This window comes from Pleuronectes platessa, chromosome 14 (assembly GCF_947347685.1).
Source record: "Pleuronectes platessa chromosome 14, fPlePla1.1, whole genome shotgun sequence".
In the NCBI taxonomy this organism is placed as follows: Eukaryota; Metazoa; Chordata; class Actinopteri; order Pleuronectiformes; family Pleuronectidae; genus Pleuronectes; species Pleuronectes platessa.
The window spans coordinates 9807758-9825931 of NC_070639.1; the positions used below are offsets into that span (position 1 = coordinate 9807758).

Below are 18174 nucleotides of genomic sequence, written 5' to 3' on the forward strand. Positions count from 1 at the left end.
AGATGGGACGAAGGTTATTGAAGTTGTTGGGGTCTGAACCAGGTTTTTTCAGCGTCGGTGTCACTGCAGCAGATTTAAGAGACGATGGGACAGAACCAGAGGTCATGGAAGAATGGATAATGGCAGTTAGCAGGGGCAGTAGAGAGGGGAGGGAGGCTATAACCAGGGAGGATGGTAGGGGGTCAAGTTGGCAGGTGGATGTTTTGGATTTCCGGATGGCATCTGATAATTCGGAGGGAGAGGGGAGTTGGAAGCATGAAAGTGGTAGAGAGAGAGGGGAGTGGAGAACTAGAGGGGGTGGACAACTAGACATGTGAGAGGTCAGTTGCTGGTGGATAGTAGCTATTTTTGTGTTAAAAAAGGACATCAGGGCGTTACAGTGGTCAGTAGAGTAGAAGTGTGGGGGAAGGGAATCTGGGGGGCGCAGTGTGTTGTTGACCACTGAGAACAGGGCCCTTGTGTTCCCAGCAAGGGCCCTCCTCTACTGTAATCTATTACTCAGTGTCATCATTTTATTTACAATAAAGTGCCACCAACATAAACTACATGTTGTTATCGATAATGATGATGATGGACTGTATACCCTTGCATGAGTCAGGCAACTCCTCATCTGTACCAGCAGGTGGCGGCCGAGGACCTCAGTTTAGCCGGCTGCTGTCCGTGGTGCTGAAGAACTAAAACCCCTGCAACACACGGTGACATAATTTCAAGGGTTCAAAGTAATTGGACTCTTGGATATTCCGTAATCCTGTTATGGAAGTTTGAGAGAGATGTCTAATGTAGTTGGGTTTTATAAAATAGGTAAACTCAGGTCTTTCAGAAGATGAAGGTGAGCCAGTATTGTGGGCCAAAACCATATGTGTTAATGAACGTTGTACAACTTCCCAGCAGGAGAAAACTGTGTGACCATGACCTCAGATGAGTCACCACGAGATGCTGGTGAACCTCAAAAACAGAAAGGGCAGTTCAAATGAAATACAAATAGAAAGAAGTCGAGGTCATGTTGAAAATTGATGAAATGGGAAATTGTGGAGAAAAATAAGGAACAGCTCTTGACCCAAAGCCTAACCTGTCAAACATGTGCTGGTTATGTCCATGCTGTATATGGCTGCCAGTGGAACGAGGACACAGGGATTTACAAAAGCAAAAGGATGGATGGAGAGGTATACAGATCCATATGATGTGCACAGGATCAGGAAAACAATGATCAAAACATATGACAGAATCGTCCAAAAAGCTGTTCAGGGTGAAGAGGTTGAAAATCCTCAAAAGCTCTTTGGCTGACACGTTCACCTCTGAGTCTACCTGAGCTGCGTTCCACTGGCTGGGACCAGACTAAAGGCAAAGAGACCCCAAAACAAGGTGAAGAGCTGGAGGTGGCTGAAGTAAAAGCCTGGAGATCACCGTCTTAGAAGATACAAAATCCTTAAAAACAGTTAGGGGGACATGTTCACTCTTTCTATTTACTTTTAAGTTTTATTTGACCGCTGGAAATCATCCTCAACCCCTGCACTGCTCCATTTTATAGTAGCCGAAGTATTTAATATTCAGAGATTTGCGGGTCGGCCATGTTTGCTACAGCGTTATCCCTCTACGTGCCATTTCCATGATGATTCAAGTAGTTATCTAAGCCAAGATGTGTGTGAAATGCTTTGAATCATATTTTGATTGGAAATAAGTTGAAAGGAATTGAGCTATAGGACAAATGCCAGGTAGATATGGACGTGCGAATAAAGGTCGTCTCATGAATCTACGACTAATTACGTTTTTGACTGCAAAAGGGCAACTGTTTTCATAAAAAACAAAAATAAAGCTAAAAGATATGCAAATTAAAAAAAACTTTTATGAAATGGAAAGACATTGTGTGAGGGTAATGGATAGAAAGAGATGGTGAGTGTGTGTTGGGGGGTGGGGGGAGGGCTGCCTTTACATCAAAGAAGAAAAGAAGAAGTTGCAGCTCTGAAAAACATAATTGGGTCCATCTGTTTATGACTCAAAAAAGCCGACGGTGGAATCTGTATCGGTTTCTCTCTCATTCACGTTCCTGGTTGGCGGCCGTTTCCGCCCTCGGTTTTTACACAAATGGTCGAAAACTAACTATACACATTTGGTGGGGAATGACTTCTGAGAATTAGTAACTCTGCGGCTATTTTGTTCTTTGAAAAAATGTTTAGTCAATTTGGAGTAAAGTTCTCAGATGTCGGAGAAAATTGCTCAAGTCATGCTTCAAGAAGCCCATTTTTCGTCTGTCTTATCTAAAGTCTTGATACAAAAAAACTAAATTACCATTTATATTAGAAAATGATTATGGGACCCAGTTGGAGCCATCTGAAGCACATAAAATAACATCACATTATGACTTCAGCATGAGATGTGGTCAGGGTACAGGCCATAGCTCTCTCCTGACGTTCTGTTTGTGTGTGTGTGTGTGTGTGTGTGCGTGTGTTTGTGTGTGTGCGTGTGTGTGTGTGTGTGTGTGTGCGTGTGTGTGTGTGTGTGTGTGTGTGTGTGTGTGTGTGTGTGTGTGTGTGCGTGTATTTGTGTGCATCTGCTGGGCAAGGCTTCCAGGTTCTCTTCTCTTGCCATTTAACCTTCCTGCAGCTGACCAAATAAGCAATGCTTTACATCATTGGTTCCCAAACTGGGGTACGTGTACCCCCAGGGGTACGCAAAGTGGTTCAGGGGGTACTCGGGGAAATATTTGGTGTGCGTTTTGCATAGCTCACCATCTTTCGTGTCCTATCGCACGTTCTGCGGGGGGTAATTAGCTGGAGATCGAATGTCTGAAGGGGTACGGGACTGTAAAAAGTTTGGGATCCACTGCTTTACATGCACCATAACATAAAACCATAGTCTCTTTCATCCAGACACCACAACATTGCTCAGTCACATAATGAGCATTACACGGCCAAGATTCAAATGCTTCTATTCAGATTGTGCCAACAACATCCATGACTCCTGTTCACCTTGGAGCCGGCCTGTTGGATTTACTGTTTCCCAGCTTCGGCCGTTCATCCTGCTCTGATACCACCTGCTCTTTTTCACCGTTTCTTAAGCAAAACTCAAACCCCAACCCTCCTCCAGCCCAGCCACCACCAACTACACCCCAATTTGCAATTCACTTTCTTCAAAATGGTTCACTGACTCCTGCTCTGCATTTAATCACACAGTCATAACATATTTGGAAACTGCATGGAGACTGCAGTCATTTTGAAAATGAAAAATATTGGTTTGACCGGTAATTCCCCTCTGAGCGGTGACAGAAGCAACTCTTCTCCTCTTGAGTGTGTGTTCCCTCCTGAACTAGATCCACTGCAGATCATTTGAGCAATTCACGTGGAATATGCTTTTTGCAACCTTGAAAGAAAAAAAAAGTATGTTCAAGCCGGTCGAACCAATTATTCCACTCCCCTGCAATCTTGTCAGACCTGATCGCGTAAAATGACGCACGCGCCGGCAGGAGGGCGTATAGTTGAAAAGCCAGTCACCATGCGGAGACACCAGACTTTCCCGCTGGACACCTCATCCCCCTCACTGCTATGTCTCTGGACGACTCATTTCTCACAGACCCCGAGGACCTCAGGGGTCGAGTGTTTCTGAATGTGTCCAGAGTGTCTGTGGACTCCACCGAGCAGCACCGGTACAACATCTGGCTCCCCGGCATCGTAATCGCCGCCGTCTATGGGATCATCATCATCGTGGGTCTGGTCGGAAATGTCACTTTAATGAGGACATGTTTGTTGGTGAAGTCAATGCGGACGGTGCCCAACTTGTTCCTGTCCAGTCTGGCTCTGGGGGACCTGCTGCTGCTGGTGACCTGCGCCCCGGTGGACGCCAGCCGCTACCTGGTGGATGAGTGGCTCTTTGGCCGCGTTGGATGCAAACTGATCCCGTTCATCCAGCTCACCTCGGTGGGAGTCTCCGTGTTCACCCTCACTGCTCTCGCCGCTGATCGGTAGGACAACAAATGACGGGCTTGTTTTAAAAAGTTTGATTTGAATTTACCCCCCCAAAAAATTTATTCTCGATTCACACCTCAAACATATGGGTTTTTAAAAATAAATGAAATCCACGCAGAAGAAAACAGAATAACATGATTGTCTTTTGTTCCAATCATCAGTGATACAATGTAATCTGAAGCTTGCACTGGGTAATATCACGTTTTTAATGAACAGGATAAAATTTCGCAAAGATGAAAAAGTCATCAAATTGTATTAGGAATGAGAAATTCTTTCAATGAGTTCACTGTGGAATCCAATGCCTGGAGAGAATTTGGTTTTAATTTGGTGGATTTGGTCTGAGATAGTCTCAGCATCATCCTGGATGCATTATCATGACCACAGACCCCACTGCTACAAATAGTACACATGCACCCTGTGTGCCCTGCAGGGGAGCCTACAACCCCAAAGCATAACTTTGATTTATATCTATTATTTTGACATTGCATCAGAACAGGAAGCATCAGATTCCGTCATTTTACAAATCATTCAAACTTTTTCATGATCCTCTATATTACAATTGCTAACTCACACATGTCCACGTACCCGGTGACATTGGGGAGGTTTAGTTGGAACGATTTCAACAGTCATCAAGTTAAATGCAGCCAACTAACTTTAGTTTTTTTCTAAATTTGGAGGAATTAATAATTTATTATAGAAAAGTTGTCAGACAGCACATCAGATTTTTTTGTAAGATCTTTCCAGCAGGCACCTCGGAAACATAGTCTGGCACAACTTACTGTAAGAGCAGAGAAGAGAGAGAAAGAGAGAGAGAGAGAGAGAGAGAGAGAGAGAGAGAGAGAGAGAGAGAGAGAGAGAGAGAGAGAGAGAAATCCTTGTTAGGATGAATTCAGACCACTTACTCCGGAGACAGAATCAGACAGTCGTTCTCCTCTCGCCTGTTTCCTGCTCCTGTCTCCAGAAAGGCAGTGATGTGCAGAATACTTCTCACCCTGGCAGGCTCAGTGCTGAATAGAAACGGCAGAGGTGAAGGTAAATACAGAGTAAAACTGCATGGTAGGAATTGGTGATTAATTCGCCTCAGAAAAATGGCCCAATCTCGAGAAGCAATGGGTAAGAATATTCAGTTCACTATGTGTACATCAGAAAATGGAAGGAAAGAAACAAACTAAACAAAAAAATGATCAAATGCTATTTGTACAGCCCATAATTACAAATAACAATTCGTCTCATAGGTCTTAACAAGGTGCCACATCCTCTGTCCATGACCCTCAACAAGAGAGAGGAAAACTATCAAAAAACGTATTAACGTAGAAACCTCAGAGAGAGACACATGTGAACGATTCCTCTCTCATGGTGGATCGAAGTCTAAACTGATGTGTGTAACAGAGCACATCCACAAAAGAGAAAAGACTAACATAAATGGAGAGGTGTGTCAATGTTTATTCAAATTGCTACACAGTTACATGAACAATATCATTTTTCACTCAATTACTTCCCCACACAGAAAACAAACAATATAAGCGATGCAGTAAGAATTTGCTCATAAGAAAAGAATAACTGTTGGTCGGAAGACAAAAGCACTAATAGAAGAGGGAAGCTGACTGTAGCAAAATACTTATTTTTTGTTAGTAGATACAGATCATTGTTGCACATGTTCTTTAAAAAATATGATGTGATAAAAGAAAAAGCCCTAGAATCTTCTGTGAGCAGCTTCCTCTCTATTAATCTTCTGTGGGCAGTTTGCTCTCAATCGAATCATCTGTTAGCATTTTGCTCTCTATTAACTCTCAGATCTTCTTTCGCCTCCTTCTTTTTCTGGGTTGCTTCCTGCTTTTCACCTCCATCGACTCCTCTGTGTGCAGCTTTCTCACCCCTGAATCTTCTGAGTGCAGTTTGCTCTCAATCAATTCCTCTGTGTGCAGTTTGCTATCTGTTAACTCTTCTGTGGCCAGCTTGCTCTCTATTAACTCTTCTGTGAACATTTTGCTCTCTATTAACTCTTCTGTGTGCAGTTTGCTCTCTGTTAACTCTTCTGTGGCCAGCTTGCTCTCTATTAACTCTTCTGTGTGCAGTTTGCTATCTGTTAACTGATCTGTGAGCATTTTGCTCTCTATTAACTCTTCTGTGTGCAGTTTGCTCTCTGTTAACTCTTCTGTGGCCAGCTTGCTCTCTATTAACTCGTCTGTGTGCAGTTTGCTATCGGTTAACTCTTCTGTGAACATTTTGCTCTCTATTAACTCTTCTGTGTGCAGTTTGCTCTCTGTTAACTCTTCTGTGGCCAGCTTGCTCTCTATTAACTCGTCTGTGTGCAGTTTGCTATCGGTTAACTCTTCTGTGAGCATTTTGCTCTCTATTAACTCTTCTGTGTGCAGTTTGCTCTTTGTTAACTCTTCTGTAAGCATTTAGCTCTCTATTAACTCGTGTGCAGTTTGCTCTCTGTTAACTCTTGGACCTTCTTTCACCTTCTTCTTTTTCTGGGTTGCTTCCTGCTTTTCATCTCCATCGACTCCTCTGTGTGCAGCTTGTTCTCCATCAAAATTTCTGTGTGCAGCTTTCTCACCCCTGAATCTTCTGTGTGCAGCTTGCTCTCTATTGAATCTTCTGTGAGCATTTTGCTCTCTATTAACTCTCAGATCTTCTTTCGCCTCCTTCTTTTTCTGGGTTGCTTCCTGCTTTTCACCTCCATCGACTCCTCTGTGTGCAGCTTTCTCACCCCTGAATCTTCTGAGTGCAGTTTGCTCTCAATCAATTCCTCTGTGTGCAGTTTGCTATCTGTTAACTCTTCTGTGGCCAGCTTGCTCTCTATTAACTCTTCTGTGAACATTTTGCTCTCTATTAACTCTTCTGTGTGCAGTTTGCTCTCTGTTAACTCTTCTGTGGCCAGCTTGCTCTCTATTAACTCTTCTGTGTGCAGTTTGCTATCTGTTAACTGATCTGTGAGCATTTTGCTCTCTATTAACTCTTCTGTGTGCAGTTTGCTCTCTGTAAACTCTTCTGTGGCCAGCTTGCTCTCTATTAACTCGTCTGTGTGCAGTTTGCTATCGGTTAACTCTTCTGTGAGCATTTTGCTCTCTATTAACTCTTCTGTGTGCAGTTTGCTCTTTGTTAACTCTTCTGTAAGCATTTAGCTCTCTATTAACTCGTGTGCAGTTTGCTCTCTGTTAACTCTTGGACCTTCTTTCACCTTCTTCTTTTTCTGGGTTGCTTCCTGCTTTTCATCTCCATCGACTCCTCTGTGTGCAGCTTGTTCTCCATCAAAATTTCTGTGTGCAGCTTTCTCACCAGTGAATCTTCTGTGTGCAGCTTGCTCTCTATTGAATCTTCTGTGAGCATTTTGCTCTCTATTGAATATTCTGTGGCCAGCTTGCTCTCTATTAACTCTTCTGTGAACATTTTGCTCTCTATTAACTCTTCTGTGGCCAGCTTGCTCTCTATTAACTCTTCTGTGTGCAGTTTGCTATCTGTTAACTCTTCTGTGGCCAGCTTGCTCTCTATTAACTCTTCTGTGAGCATTTTGCGCTCTATTAAATCTTCTGTGTGCAGTGTGCTCTCCATCTCCACCTCTGCACCGTTGTGATGCACACTTCCTCATTCTGAGCCTGCTTCTGGCACAGGTTCACGTTATCAAGCTCCACCTGGAGCTCCTCCTTTTTATCAAGCTCAGTCATGCAGTCTACGAGGGCCATCGGGGGTTCCTGGCTTTTCTCAGTCTCTCTCTTGAGAAGCTGATGTGTTTGTTTCAGCTCCTCCTCAAGCTGGCTCTGTCGGCTTTTCAGCAGGTAAGCCTGCTCCTGGAGATACCTATTTTCCTCCTCAAGAGACTGCACTTTTGTGCTCCACAGTAGCTCACTGCTCTTCAGCTCGTTCTCCTTTTGAGCAAGCTCAGTCAGGTAGCTGATGTGGGCTTTGGTGTGTGCACGTCTTTTCTCAGTCACTCTTGCAAGGAGCCCCTGGGTAGTTTTCAGCTCCACCTTTAGCTTGCTTTGTTCGCTTTCATGCAAGTGAGCCCAACCTTCACAGACTTAATCATAGCCCTGCCTTTATAGAAGGAATCTCTGAGGCCCTTCACAGTTGCCAGGAGCTGTGTGTACTCAGTGGCACTTAACGGGACTGGTTCACAAGTCTAAAAGATAGAAACATACATGAGCTCATTATTATTCATACATATCACATGAAAAGCAAACCTTGGTGTAATTAAAAGGATAGTTCACCAAAAAATGAAAATTCACTCATTATCTACTCACCCTTAGTGGTGAGCGAAGTATTTGAGTCCACAAAACACTGCTCGAGTTTCAGGGGTAAACAGTGTAACAGCTGTTTAATCCAAGAAAGCTATTGGACGTTTGCATGTCCTGACAATGGTGGTATTGAACCAAAATTGGCCCTCAAACATTTAGGTAAACATACATACACACACAGACACACACAAACACACACACGCACACACAAACACACACACACACACACACACTCGCACACACACAGTACAAATAAAAACAATTACATCTCTTGCTGTTTAGGTTAAGAAACGTCAAATGTGATCAGCTTAAACTAGATTTTTAGGTCTCTGCAGAGGAGACCTTTGAGGTTGGCATTTGAGAATTGGAATTTAATTGTCTCTTAGCAACACCAGCAATGAAATAAAGTCCACTCCTCAGTTCCTCAGATCCATATCTCTTGCTGATTTTGTGCTCAAAATTTTTTTTTTGTAAAAAAAGTCTTGCCCGAGCACAGTTTTAGAAACAAAGCATGTCAATAAATCAATCAGGTTCTCAACACACCCCAGTTTCACCATCACTGTGAGTGAACATTTAGAGCACATTGAAATAACTCATGTCATTCAAACATCCTTCTGTTCTTGATAAAATCCTGTGACAATTGAAAGCTCTACACAAGCACACATGAGAGGTTATGCTTCTTATATTATGCACACACAGATAATTTAAACACATTGGACAACTCTTCTGCAGCACATCACAATTCATTCCTTTTAATATAGACACTGATGGCATGCTGTTATTTCTCACAATGCTTTTTACATAATAGAAATTTACTCTCAATGAATACAGAGGTTTGCAAATTGTATAAGAACCTGTATTACAATATTAAAGTGTAGATCTAGTATTGCACTCCTGCAACACTGTCACGGTGGACCATTGTGTATTATATCAATATCGACTGAAAAATAAACGTTTTCATACATCTTCCCTACAGATTTTGATATGTTAAATCAATAAAGTTACACTACATTTATTTTGTTAATAATTTAAACATCACTATCCACTATCACTTTCCACCATAACAATTCACCATTAGGATTGCCATTCACTGTCATGATCTACGATGGACTAATACTTAATTCTAAGGCTAATGGCCTCCACCGGCTCAATGTCCAATGTCTACTCTTCCCCTGCTCAGTTAGCTTTTAGGTTATTACGAATTTTGTTGAAGTTGAAGCTTCTTTCCCATGCACAGGTTACAACAGTTAGCCACAAATTTGTCCTCGTCCTATAGGTACAAAGCCATCGTCAAGCCGCTGGACATCCACAGGTCCAGCATCTGTTTACGAGTGGGGGTGATTTGGCTGCTCTCTTTGACTCTGGCGATTCCTGAAGCTGTCTTCTCTGACCTGCACGCCTTCACCACCAGCCAAACCAATGAGACGTTCATGACCTGTGCGCCCTACCCTCACGCCAGGAAGCTGCACCCGCAGATCCACTCCACCGCCTCCTTCCTCATCTTCTACATCGTCCCACTCTTCATCATATCTGTCTACTACTGCTTCATCGCTCGCAGCCTGCTCAGAAGCTCTGTGGATATCCCAGCTGAAGGACACCTTCACCTCCAGAAACAGGTCTCTGTGAGGAGTTTGTTTTGCTTACATAGTCTTTGCATGAACCATAACAGGAAATAATTCAAATCTATTAAGTTCCAAATATACTTGGTTTGATATTTTGGGAAATAGGCTTTCTCTTTTGAGAGTCAGATTAGAAGTTGGATACTGAAACTAATGGAAACCACAGGCCTGGTTCTACCGAAAGATAAAACATTTCATAGTAGCCTACCTGTTATTGTCTAATTCCTAAAACTACAAACAAACTTGAGCCTAAAACTATTTTGCCATTTTGTTGGCTGTAAAATTCAGGACTATTTCTACACTTGGACACTGCTGGTTGTTACAGGTTTCCACAGAGGACACTGCAGCTGGTTTGGTGAAGGATAATTTATTAAGAAAAAAAAAAACAAGGAAGAAAATATAAGGAAAACGAAAATTGAGCGTGAACAACCAAACAGATCACGAATACAAGGAAAACACAGTAGTGTTCCTGATCTGAAGTGTCCGACAGAAAATCCAAACAGTCTCTCAGAGCGTTAAGTGTATTTCCTCTCAAGACATAGATATAAAACTAAAAAATATTGTTTTTACGCTGCTTTTTTTTTAAACAAAAAAGACTTGTATCTTATTTTTGAATGGACAAAAAGACAATTAAGTAATAACAAACACAAATATCATGGTTAAAACATTCCATATGCACATAATTTATCTTATACAGTTTTGTTTATAAAAGTCATTTCTCTCTCATTTCAGATCAGGTCCAGGAAGCGATTGGCCAAAACGGTGCTGGTGTTTGTTGGCTTGTTTGCCGTCTGCTGGCTGCCCAGTCACGTGATCTACCTGTACCGCTCCTTCAACTATGACCAGGTGGACACGTCGCTGGGCCACTTCATTGCTAGCGTGTGTGCTCGCATCTTGGCTTTCACCAACTCCTGTGTGAACCCGTTTGCTCTTTACCTGATGAGTAAAAGCTTCAGCAAACAATTCAACAAGCAACTATGCTGCTCGTCTCCCAGGCGGTTGAACCACCAGAGTAGTGCAAGGACGAACATAACCACCGTATGAGAACACCGTGGTTTTCATAAACTTACCAGATCTGCACTTAAACCAAACTGGGGTCACATTGTTGGTTGCCACCCGCCAATAGACCCAAAAAAGAAGAACTAAATATTTGAATTAATTATCCAAAAATGTCAAAATTGATAAAACAAATTGTTACAGGAAGAAATGCAGACATGTCCTTAATGAGCCGGGGATTTGGAAAGTTGAATGGTTAAAACCAGTTGAAGTATGCAGGAGTAACGGCCTTTTTAGCATCCACACCAATAAATTCAAGCACAGAAATATACTATATACATATAAATGAGGTCCGTTATCAAATATGTTTATTGTAAATTACATCTGTGTTTGGAATTAGTTACTAGATTTTTAACACCTTAATCACAAGTTTCTTTCAGTATAGAGGCATTTGCTTTTGTTTTTTTAATATTCTTATTTCAAAATAGTATATTATATATTAATATTAAACTCTACCTTCCTCCGGTTTCACTGACAGCTCCAAAAAAGAAAAGCCAAAGCCTCTCCCTCGCTCCCTGATTGCTGGCTGCAGTATAAACAATACATCCCCCCTCCCCTATCGAAACGAATAGGAATGGCCCAAACTTAAAAGTCAAACTACACGTTTATCACATTTTTCTCAAAGATGGTTTGAGTCATTTTAGGCAGTACTCATTACAATGATGTGTGTTCACGGTTCCAACCCCCGATACTCCTGCTCTAGATGTTCAAGATGGAAGACTTCGTATCCAGGATATTTTGTCTTCATTGCTGGACAGTGGGAGGAAGTGGAGAGACAGCATCCATCTTTATAAACATTCTTGTTCATCATTGTCTCCAATCTTTATGTTATCTTTTGCCTTTTGAGGACCTTCTCTTTGTGTATAGCCTGGACCCTCCGTGTACACCCACTGGGATCTTTGGCTTCAACGAAAATGTCAACAGCCAAGTTCTTGAATCATTCGTGAACTGGGGGTACAGCACCTTCAAAGGTCCTTGTGTAGGGGATGGAGACGTCAATGAAAGGTAATATAGCCTCAAAGGTAAAGAATTAACCACTGCATTTAGACACAAGCAGTAGGAAAACCATTTACACACATACACAGTTCAAATAAAGACAAATACATCATAGCACTGAATATGACTCGTTTAGAACTCTTGCTGTGTAGGTTAAGAAACGTCAAGTGAGATCAGCTCAAAAAAGATGTTCAGGTCTCTGCGGAGGAGACCTTTGAGGTTGGCATTTGAGAATGGAAAGTCAATTCTCTCTGAGCAACCCCTGCCACTAAATTAAGTTCACTCCTCAGTTCCTTATCTCTTACTGATGTTGTGCTCAAATGCATTGTTTTGTAAAAATGTTCTTGGGAGAAAATTTACAGCAAATTGAATAAACACATTTCATACAAACATCTTCCTGTTATTGATAAAAACCTTTGACAGTTGAAAACTCTACAAAAGCATGCGTGAGATGTTTCTTATATTATGCTCACCCAGAAAATTAAAACACATTGTACAACTCTTCTGCAGCATATCACAATTTATTAATTTTAATAAAGACACTGATGGCTTGCTATTATTTCGTGCAATGCTTTTGACAAAATACAAATTTACCCTCAGTGAAAACAGGGGTTTGCACATTCTGTAAAAACCTGTATTGCAATATCAAAGTGTAGATCTAGTATTGCACTCCTGCAACACTGTCAAAGTGGACCATTGTGTATTATAATCAATAGTCACAAAATATATATACATTTCATACATCTGCACCAGCAACAATTCGACTTTGATTATAAACCATTTGGATGTTCGTTCACATGTGTTATGCTAGCTGAGGGCCGGCTAATGTGGCTCCCACCCTCTTGACTTTTGCAGAGACCTGGCGGGGATAACAGCCCTTGTTGAGCTCTATTCTCTCCACACCACCATGCCACATTTTCCAGACAGTTAGAAAGACTTTACAGTGTTGACCCAAACTCCCTGGAGCCTCCAAAATATTTTATGCATCTGCTTTGCCTATGCAGTTTTACACCCCTACAACTGTAAACAGGTGTTGATATGTAAAATCAATTAAATTCCACTTCACTTGTTTTTATATTTATTCAACATCCAGTTATTTTTTCCTTAAATGTATAAATATACATCACAGTGGCTAGAATATGAATACAGGTGATCTCTGAACTTTTCGTGATCAGTAATTATTAAACGCATCCATCCTTTGATAGGGGTCAGGGGCAGGTTATACCCTTCACAGGCCGCCTGCAGATCACGGGGCTGATATACAGATACAAACAGCCATTCACACCTACAAACAAATAGAAATGCCAAACAACCTAAGCTGCTTTTCTTCGGCCATTTGGGTGGAAGCTGGCGTACCCGGAGAAACACCCACAGATGTAGAGAGAACATGCAAACTCCTTACAGAAAGAACCTGGCCGAGCCGGGATTCACAATCAAGCTGGAGATGCTTCATTCGTAGAGGAGGAAGTCCTGGATACTGCCAGGAATGAACAGGCTGGACACTCTGTGCAGACGATTCCTTCCCAGACGTCTGCGAATACAGAACCGACTCAGCTCAGACAGAGCGTACGGACCTGGGCAGAAGAGACAGAGCAAAGTTGACACAAATTCCAAGGAACGAATCAATCATTGTTTGGTTGTGTGCGTAGTATGGATGCGAGTGCCCTCCTACTCTACAACACACCTCTTGTCTGTAGTTTGGTTCTCAGTGGGCTGTTTTGTGCTGACAGGTCCTGGGGAGTTTTTCCCTCTGTGTTCCTACAACACACGTCAGCTCCGAAGTCCAGCAGAAGGTCCACGACGTCGGCTCCTCCAAATCGAACTGCAGCGTGCAAAGGGCTGTCCTGTCCACATCCTATTTGAACGTCTGCTCCTGTGTGCACACACACGCACAGAGGGTTTATCTCCTGGATAACTGAAGAACACCACATAACTGAAGAACACCTCACAGGCTCCACCATTTTGATGAGAAATAGTAATAATACAGAGGGAAAATCTGTGGCTATAATGGAATCATTATTACATGGGAACTTAAACCGGAGCTATGAATAATATTAGATCATTTGCAGCCACATCAACAAGAGCCATAAACACCACACACTTTTCTGATCTGTGAAAGGGGGTGGAGACAATGACAGTCCCTATAAGCAGTACAGTATGATGAGTCTCTGGCTGGAGTCAACAGTCACAATACAGGTGCCCTTTAGGGACAATTGATGCATTTCCAGGTATAGACCAGACTAATGTCCCCATGACTTCATGTCCAACAGAGTGTTCACACACAAGTATGGATAGATGCTGTGAACCCTTGAAAAATGTCATTATTTGGACATGTAGTACATTTTTTGTACTACGTCCTGCGTGGAAGATTACCTTCAGAATTTAGTGACATTACATAACTTGGATTGCTCATTGCTATTCTCCTCGATGGAGCTTCAATATAGCTTTTGCTTAAGAAATATGTTCCTCGAAAGCTTATTCCATCCCGAGTGTTACAAACCATGTTCTTTATGTCCTGTATGTGTACATGTATTGTGTTCTGTTTTGTGTTGTTGTTTTGTCTCCTCCTCTTGGGTGGGTGGTGATGCCTGCAGGGACCTGAAGGGGGAGCTCTCAGCAGGAAGCGTCATTGAAGTGGAAACAGAGGAAGAAGCATCATGGCCGCTCAACTCACCTGGGTCCAATAACAAATCACCACACCTGGTCCAGATCTACAATCAACCCTTACACTTTAAATAGTTCTTTGTGTTTGGTTAGCGAAGGGAGAGGCTTTTTGGGTGGAGCTGTGGCAGAGCGCTGTTGGTTTTTGTTTGGTTGAGCTTAGATATTTGCTGGTGCATTGATTTAGTTTTACCTTTATTATTTGAGTTGTTAGCCGCCTACTTTTGTTTTGTCTTTGTTAATGTTTGTTTGTTGTGCGCACAGGGACAATGAGGACTGGTAAGATACTCCGGGGTCTACATCTAACACACACACGTAGGTTTACTTTTGTTAATACCCCAGGTTAGAGTGAGCACCACCCGCTGTACTTTTTGGTGCTAAGCACCTGTAAAGGGGGGGGGGGGGGGTTTCTTTGTGTTCTTTTCTTTGGTGCCACTGAGATTCCTTGTTGATCCCTGTGATGCTTTGTTTAAATGAATACTTTCTTTTGCCTTATATTGTGTCTGTGTGACTGCACCCTCACTTCCCCAAACCTGTTGCATTTGTTATGTCCCACCCCGAGCCAATAGGGGGCGTAACACAGAGTTAAACAAAAAGCAAAATTTCCATCAGACAGTTCAAAACCAAAAGAAACAAATTTCGTGATGTCCATGAGGGTGTAAAATTTGTTGCAAATTAAAATCCAGGTTCCCAATAGTCTTGTCTCGGCATTGTGTTTTTAAATTATATTTTACTTGTGTAACTGACCGAATCTTTTAAAGCACCCTGTAAATCAAATGTAGCATCAATAGTGAATCAAAGAATGTGAAACACCTAAAAGAAGTTCATTTATCTGCTAAATCTTTTTGGACTGAGGTCACAGATGAGAGTACCTGTGCGAAGCAGCAGCTCCACGGAGACAGCGGCCCCAGCCGTGCAGGCAGCGTACAGCGGAGTCCCCACTACTGGCAGCTCCATGTCAACGTGTGCTCCGTAGCTCAGCAGCAGCTCCAGACACTCTCTGTGGCCTGATGAAGAAGCGCCTCAGTGTTAGAGCCTGAGCAGTGACAGATCATAGTGACAAATCTTAAACACCAGTACATGTTTACACATACACACCTCTCTTTGCGGCCTTGTGTATTGGCGATGCCAGCTGACAGGGGGCGCTGATGAGGGCACTGTGCTGCAAAATGAGCTTGACACAGGCAGAACTCCCGCTGCTGCAGGAGTTGAAGAGAGGTGTGGCCCCATCTATTGACACTGTGTTCACCTTTGGTTGGAGGGAAAAATGAAGACACATGATTCCACTGCTGCATTATCATCACTGCTTGGTACACAGTTGGTTATTTAGTCCATAGCCTCACTTACATTCACATGGGAGATGCAACATTAGAAACACTTCCACTTCTATCCATCTACCTATAAAAGTAAACCTTCACTTAGGAAGATTTAACGCAGAACTTATGTATCACACCATATTGGATTGCCAACTGAATGTCTTTAATGATCATCAATGATGCATCAGAACTCCCAATTTCTTCTATCGGCAGCCGTGGTTTAGAGCATAAACTGGTTCGAAAACTGACCAGAAGGTAGGTGGTGCCCAAAATGTCCCTGGGTAAAAAAAGTGCCCCTGATGGCTGTGCCCACAGTTAGTGAAGCTCTGTATGAATATGTGCCTAAATGGCTGACTGTGACTTGTACTGTATAGCACTTAGAGTGGCCGATAAGACTGGCAAAGCTCTACCTAAAGTCCTGGGTGTGGGATGTGTGCATGGATCCAATTGATTCTCAGAGGAGAAAAGGCCACATGGGCAGATTCATAAGCGTTTAACTGAAAATACTAATTCTGGAAGATGACCTGTTGAGTTAACTGTTTAATCTCCAAATAAATGTCAACATTCTGTTTAAGTGCAGAACAAAGACTTTGTATTTTGTCCATCATCAAATACACACATTTCTCAAATGACGGTTAAAGAAAACCCTCGTTTAGTATTCAGTTTTTATGCTCGAGCTCAATTGTCATCTCATTCCTTCAACTGAAAAATGGGTGGCGCTCTTACATTTGCACCGTTGTCCAACAGGAACTTGGCACATGCATAATGTCCACCGAGACAAGCTTCATGCAGGGGAGAGACTCTGTCCATGGTGAGTGTGTCCAAGTGGAAGCCCTGCAGGAGGTTAAGAGAATGGTCAGGGTTTTAATTCAACATATGAGCCTGAATCATAAATATCAAGACAGAGCAGGGTTATGTTTACCTGAGCGATGAGGCTTCTGAGGTGGAGCAGTCTGCCCTGGTAGGCAGCCTCATGGAGAGGGGACCTGTCCGACCAGTAGTCTGAGAGACAAAGGACACGATCGGTAAATTTCCATTTTCAAGAACGTCACAGACAGATGGTGTGCTCTGTGAGGTTGAGATGGCCTCGTCTGAATACACGTTTATCTTGTTTTTCAGGCTCGGCCCAGCCATGAACAACCAAAATCCCAGAACAACACACACTCTATACCTCTATACAAAGTTTCTTTGTTTCAGCTGATCTTCAGTTTTGTATTTACAAAAATGTAACTTTGAAAGAACCAGGAAAAACTATAGAGACATATATTTGTTGCTTTCATGCAAATATGTGCAAAGACAAACTACCTATTGTTGGAAGTTTTGTGAAATTGTTCGTGAAATGAGAAATCAGAACCAGTTTTGTGAGCTTTATTTCCCCCAAAATAACTGAGTCGAATTGACCAAATAGAAAATAAAAATACACCTACCAGCCATCAGTGGATTGCATACCAGTCCCCCATAGATGTACAAAGGCCTCTGCCAAGCTGTGCACAGGGAAACCTCTGTTTGAACAGCAGCCATGAAGAAAATGAAATAGCAGCAGACTTTTCCCCGACTGTCCAGGACTCAAACTCAGCCGGTCAGATACACAATCCTGTAGACGGCCCTACTCCCTTTCTTATTTGGGTCCTTGGCCACCTCCCCCACATTAACACCTTCCGCCCACCCTCATCCGAGTCCATGGATTTAGTCTACATTAGAATATGTTGTGGGAATGGCGCTCCACTGACGTACCTTGAATAAAATACTCAGAAATGGGCATGTGAACGGCTACAAGCAGAGGGACAAACAAAGACCTGTATAAGTTTCACCCTCTCCATATTTGAGAGGTACAAGAGCTGTGTGCTGTACTTCATTTCGCCAAATCTGTCTTGAGTGATTTTGCACTATTTTCTGTTATGACGGCCCATTTTCAGCTAAAGGGACAGTTGTATCTTACCATCGCAAGTTGTGTGATCAAAATATTCTTTCACTTACTTACAATAAAACACATCTCCGTCCTCTGAAATGAATTCTGATGAGATTCAGTCACACAGCTCTTTACGTCTCTCTACAGATTTGTTCTATGGTCACATATCTGCAGCTCTTGTTATCGTTGCAAATGTAACGCGTGACAAAGTTCAGTATTTTCACTTTAAGCTGTCTGCATCAACTCACATAACAAGGCTGTTTTTGTAGGCGTGATATAATGTCCGACCTCCAAACATGACGCTATGCAAATCCCAACTGTCAGCAATGAATAGGGCCCCATCCCATCACCATCACCTCCCGTTTCACAGATCCTTTGTGTTTCGTCTGGTACTCCTCATTCCTAAGAGCCGGCGCT

General features: G+C 42.5%; 1 protein-coding gene and 1 pseudogene across 1 annotated transcript; one reads left to right on the forward strand and one right to left on the reverse strand.

Moving 5' to 3' along the window:
• Positions 1-3441: 3441 nt before the first annotated feature.
• Positions 3442-12762, forward strand: LOC128455718 (gastrin-releasing peptide receptor-like; annotated as a pseudogene).
• Positions 12374-18150, reverse strand: asb11 (ankyrin repeat and SOCS box containing 11). Its single transcript, XM_053439517.1, has 7 exons — positions 17276-18150; positions 16771-16850; positions 16575-16682; positions 15631-15781; positions 15405-15539; positions 13556-13744; positions 12374-13445 (listed from the first exon to the last, which is right to left on the reverse strand). The coding sequence occupies exons 1-7, from the start codon at positions 17367-17369 to the stop codon at positions 13321-13323; spliced, it is 882 nt and encodes a 293-aa protein (XP_053295492.1). The 5' UTR covers positions 17370-18150; the 3' UTR covers positions 12374-13320.
• Positions 18151-18174: the final 24 nt, after the last annotated feature.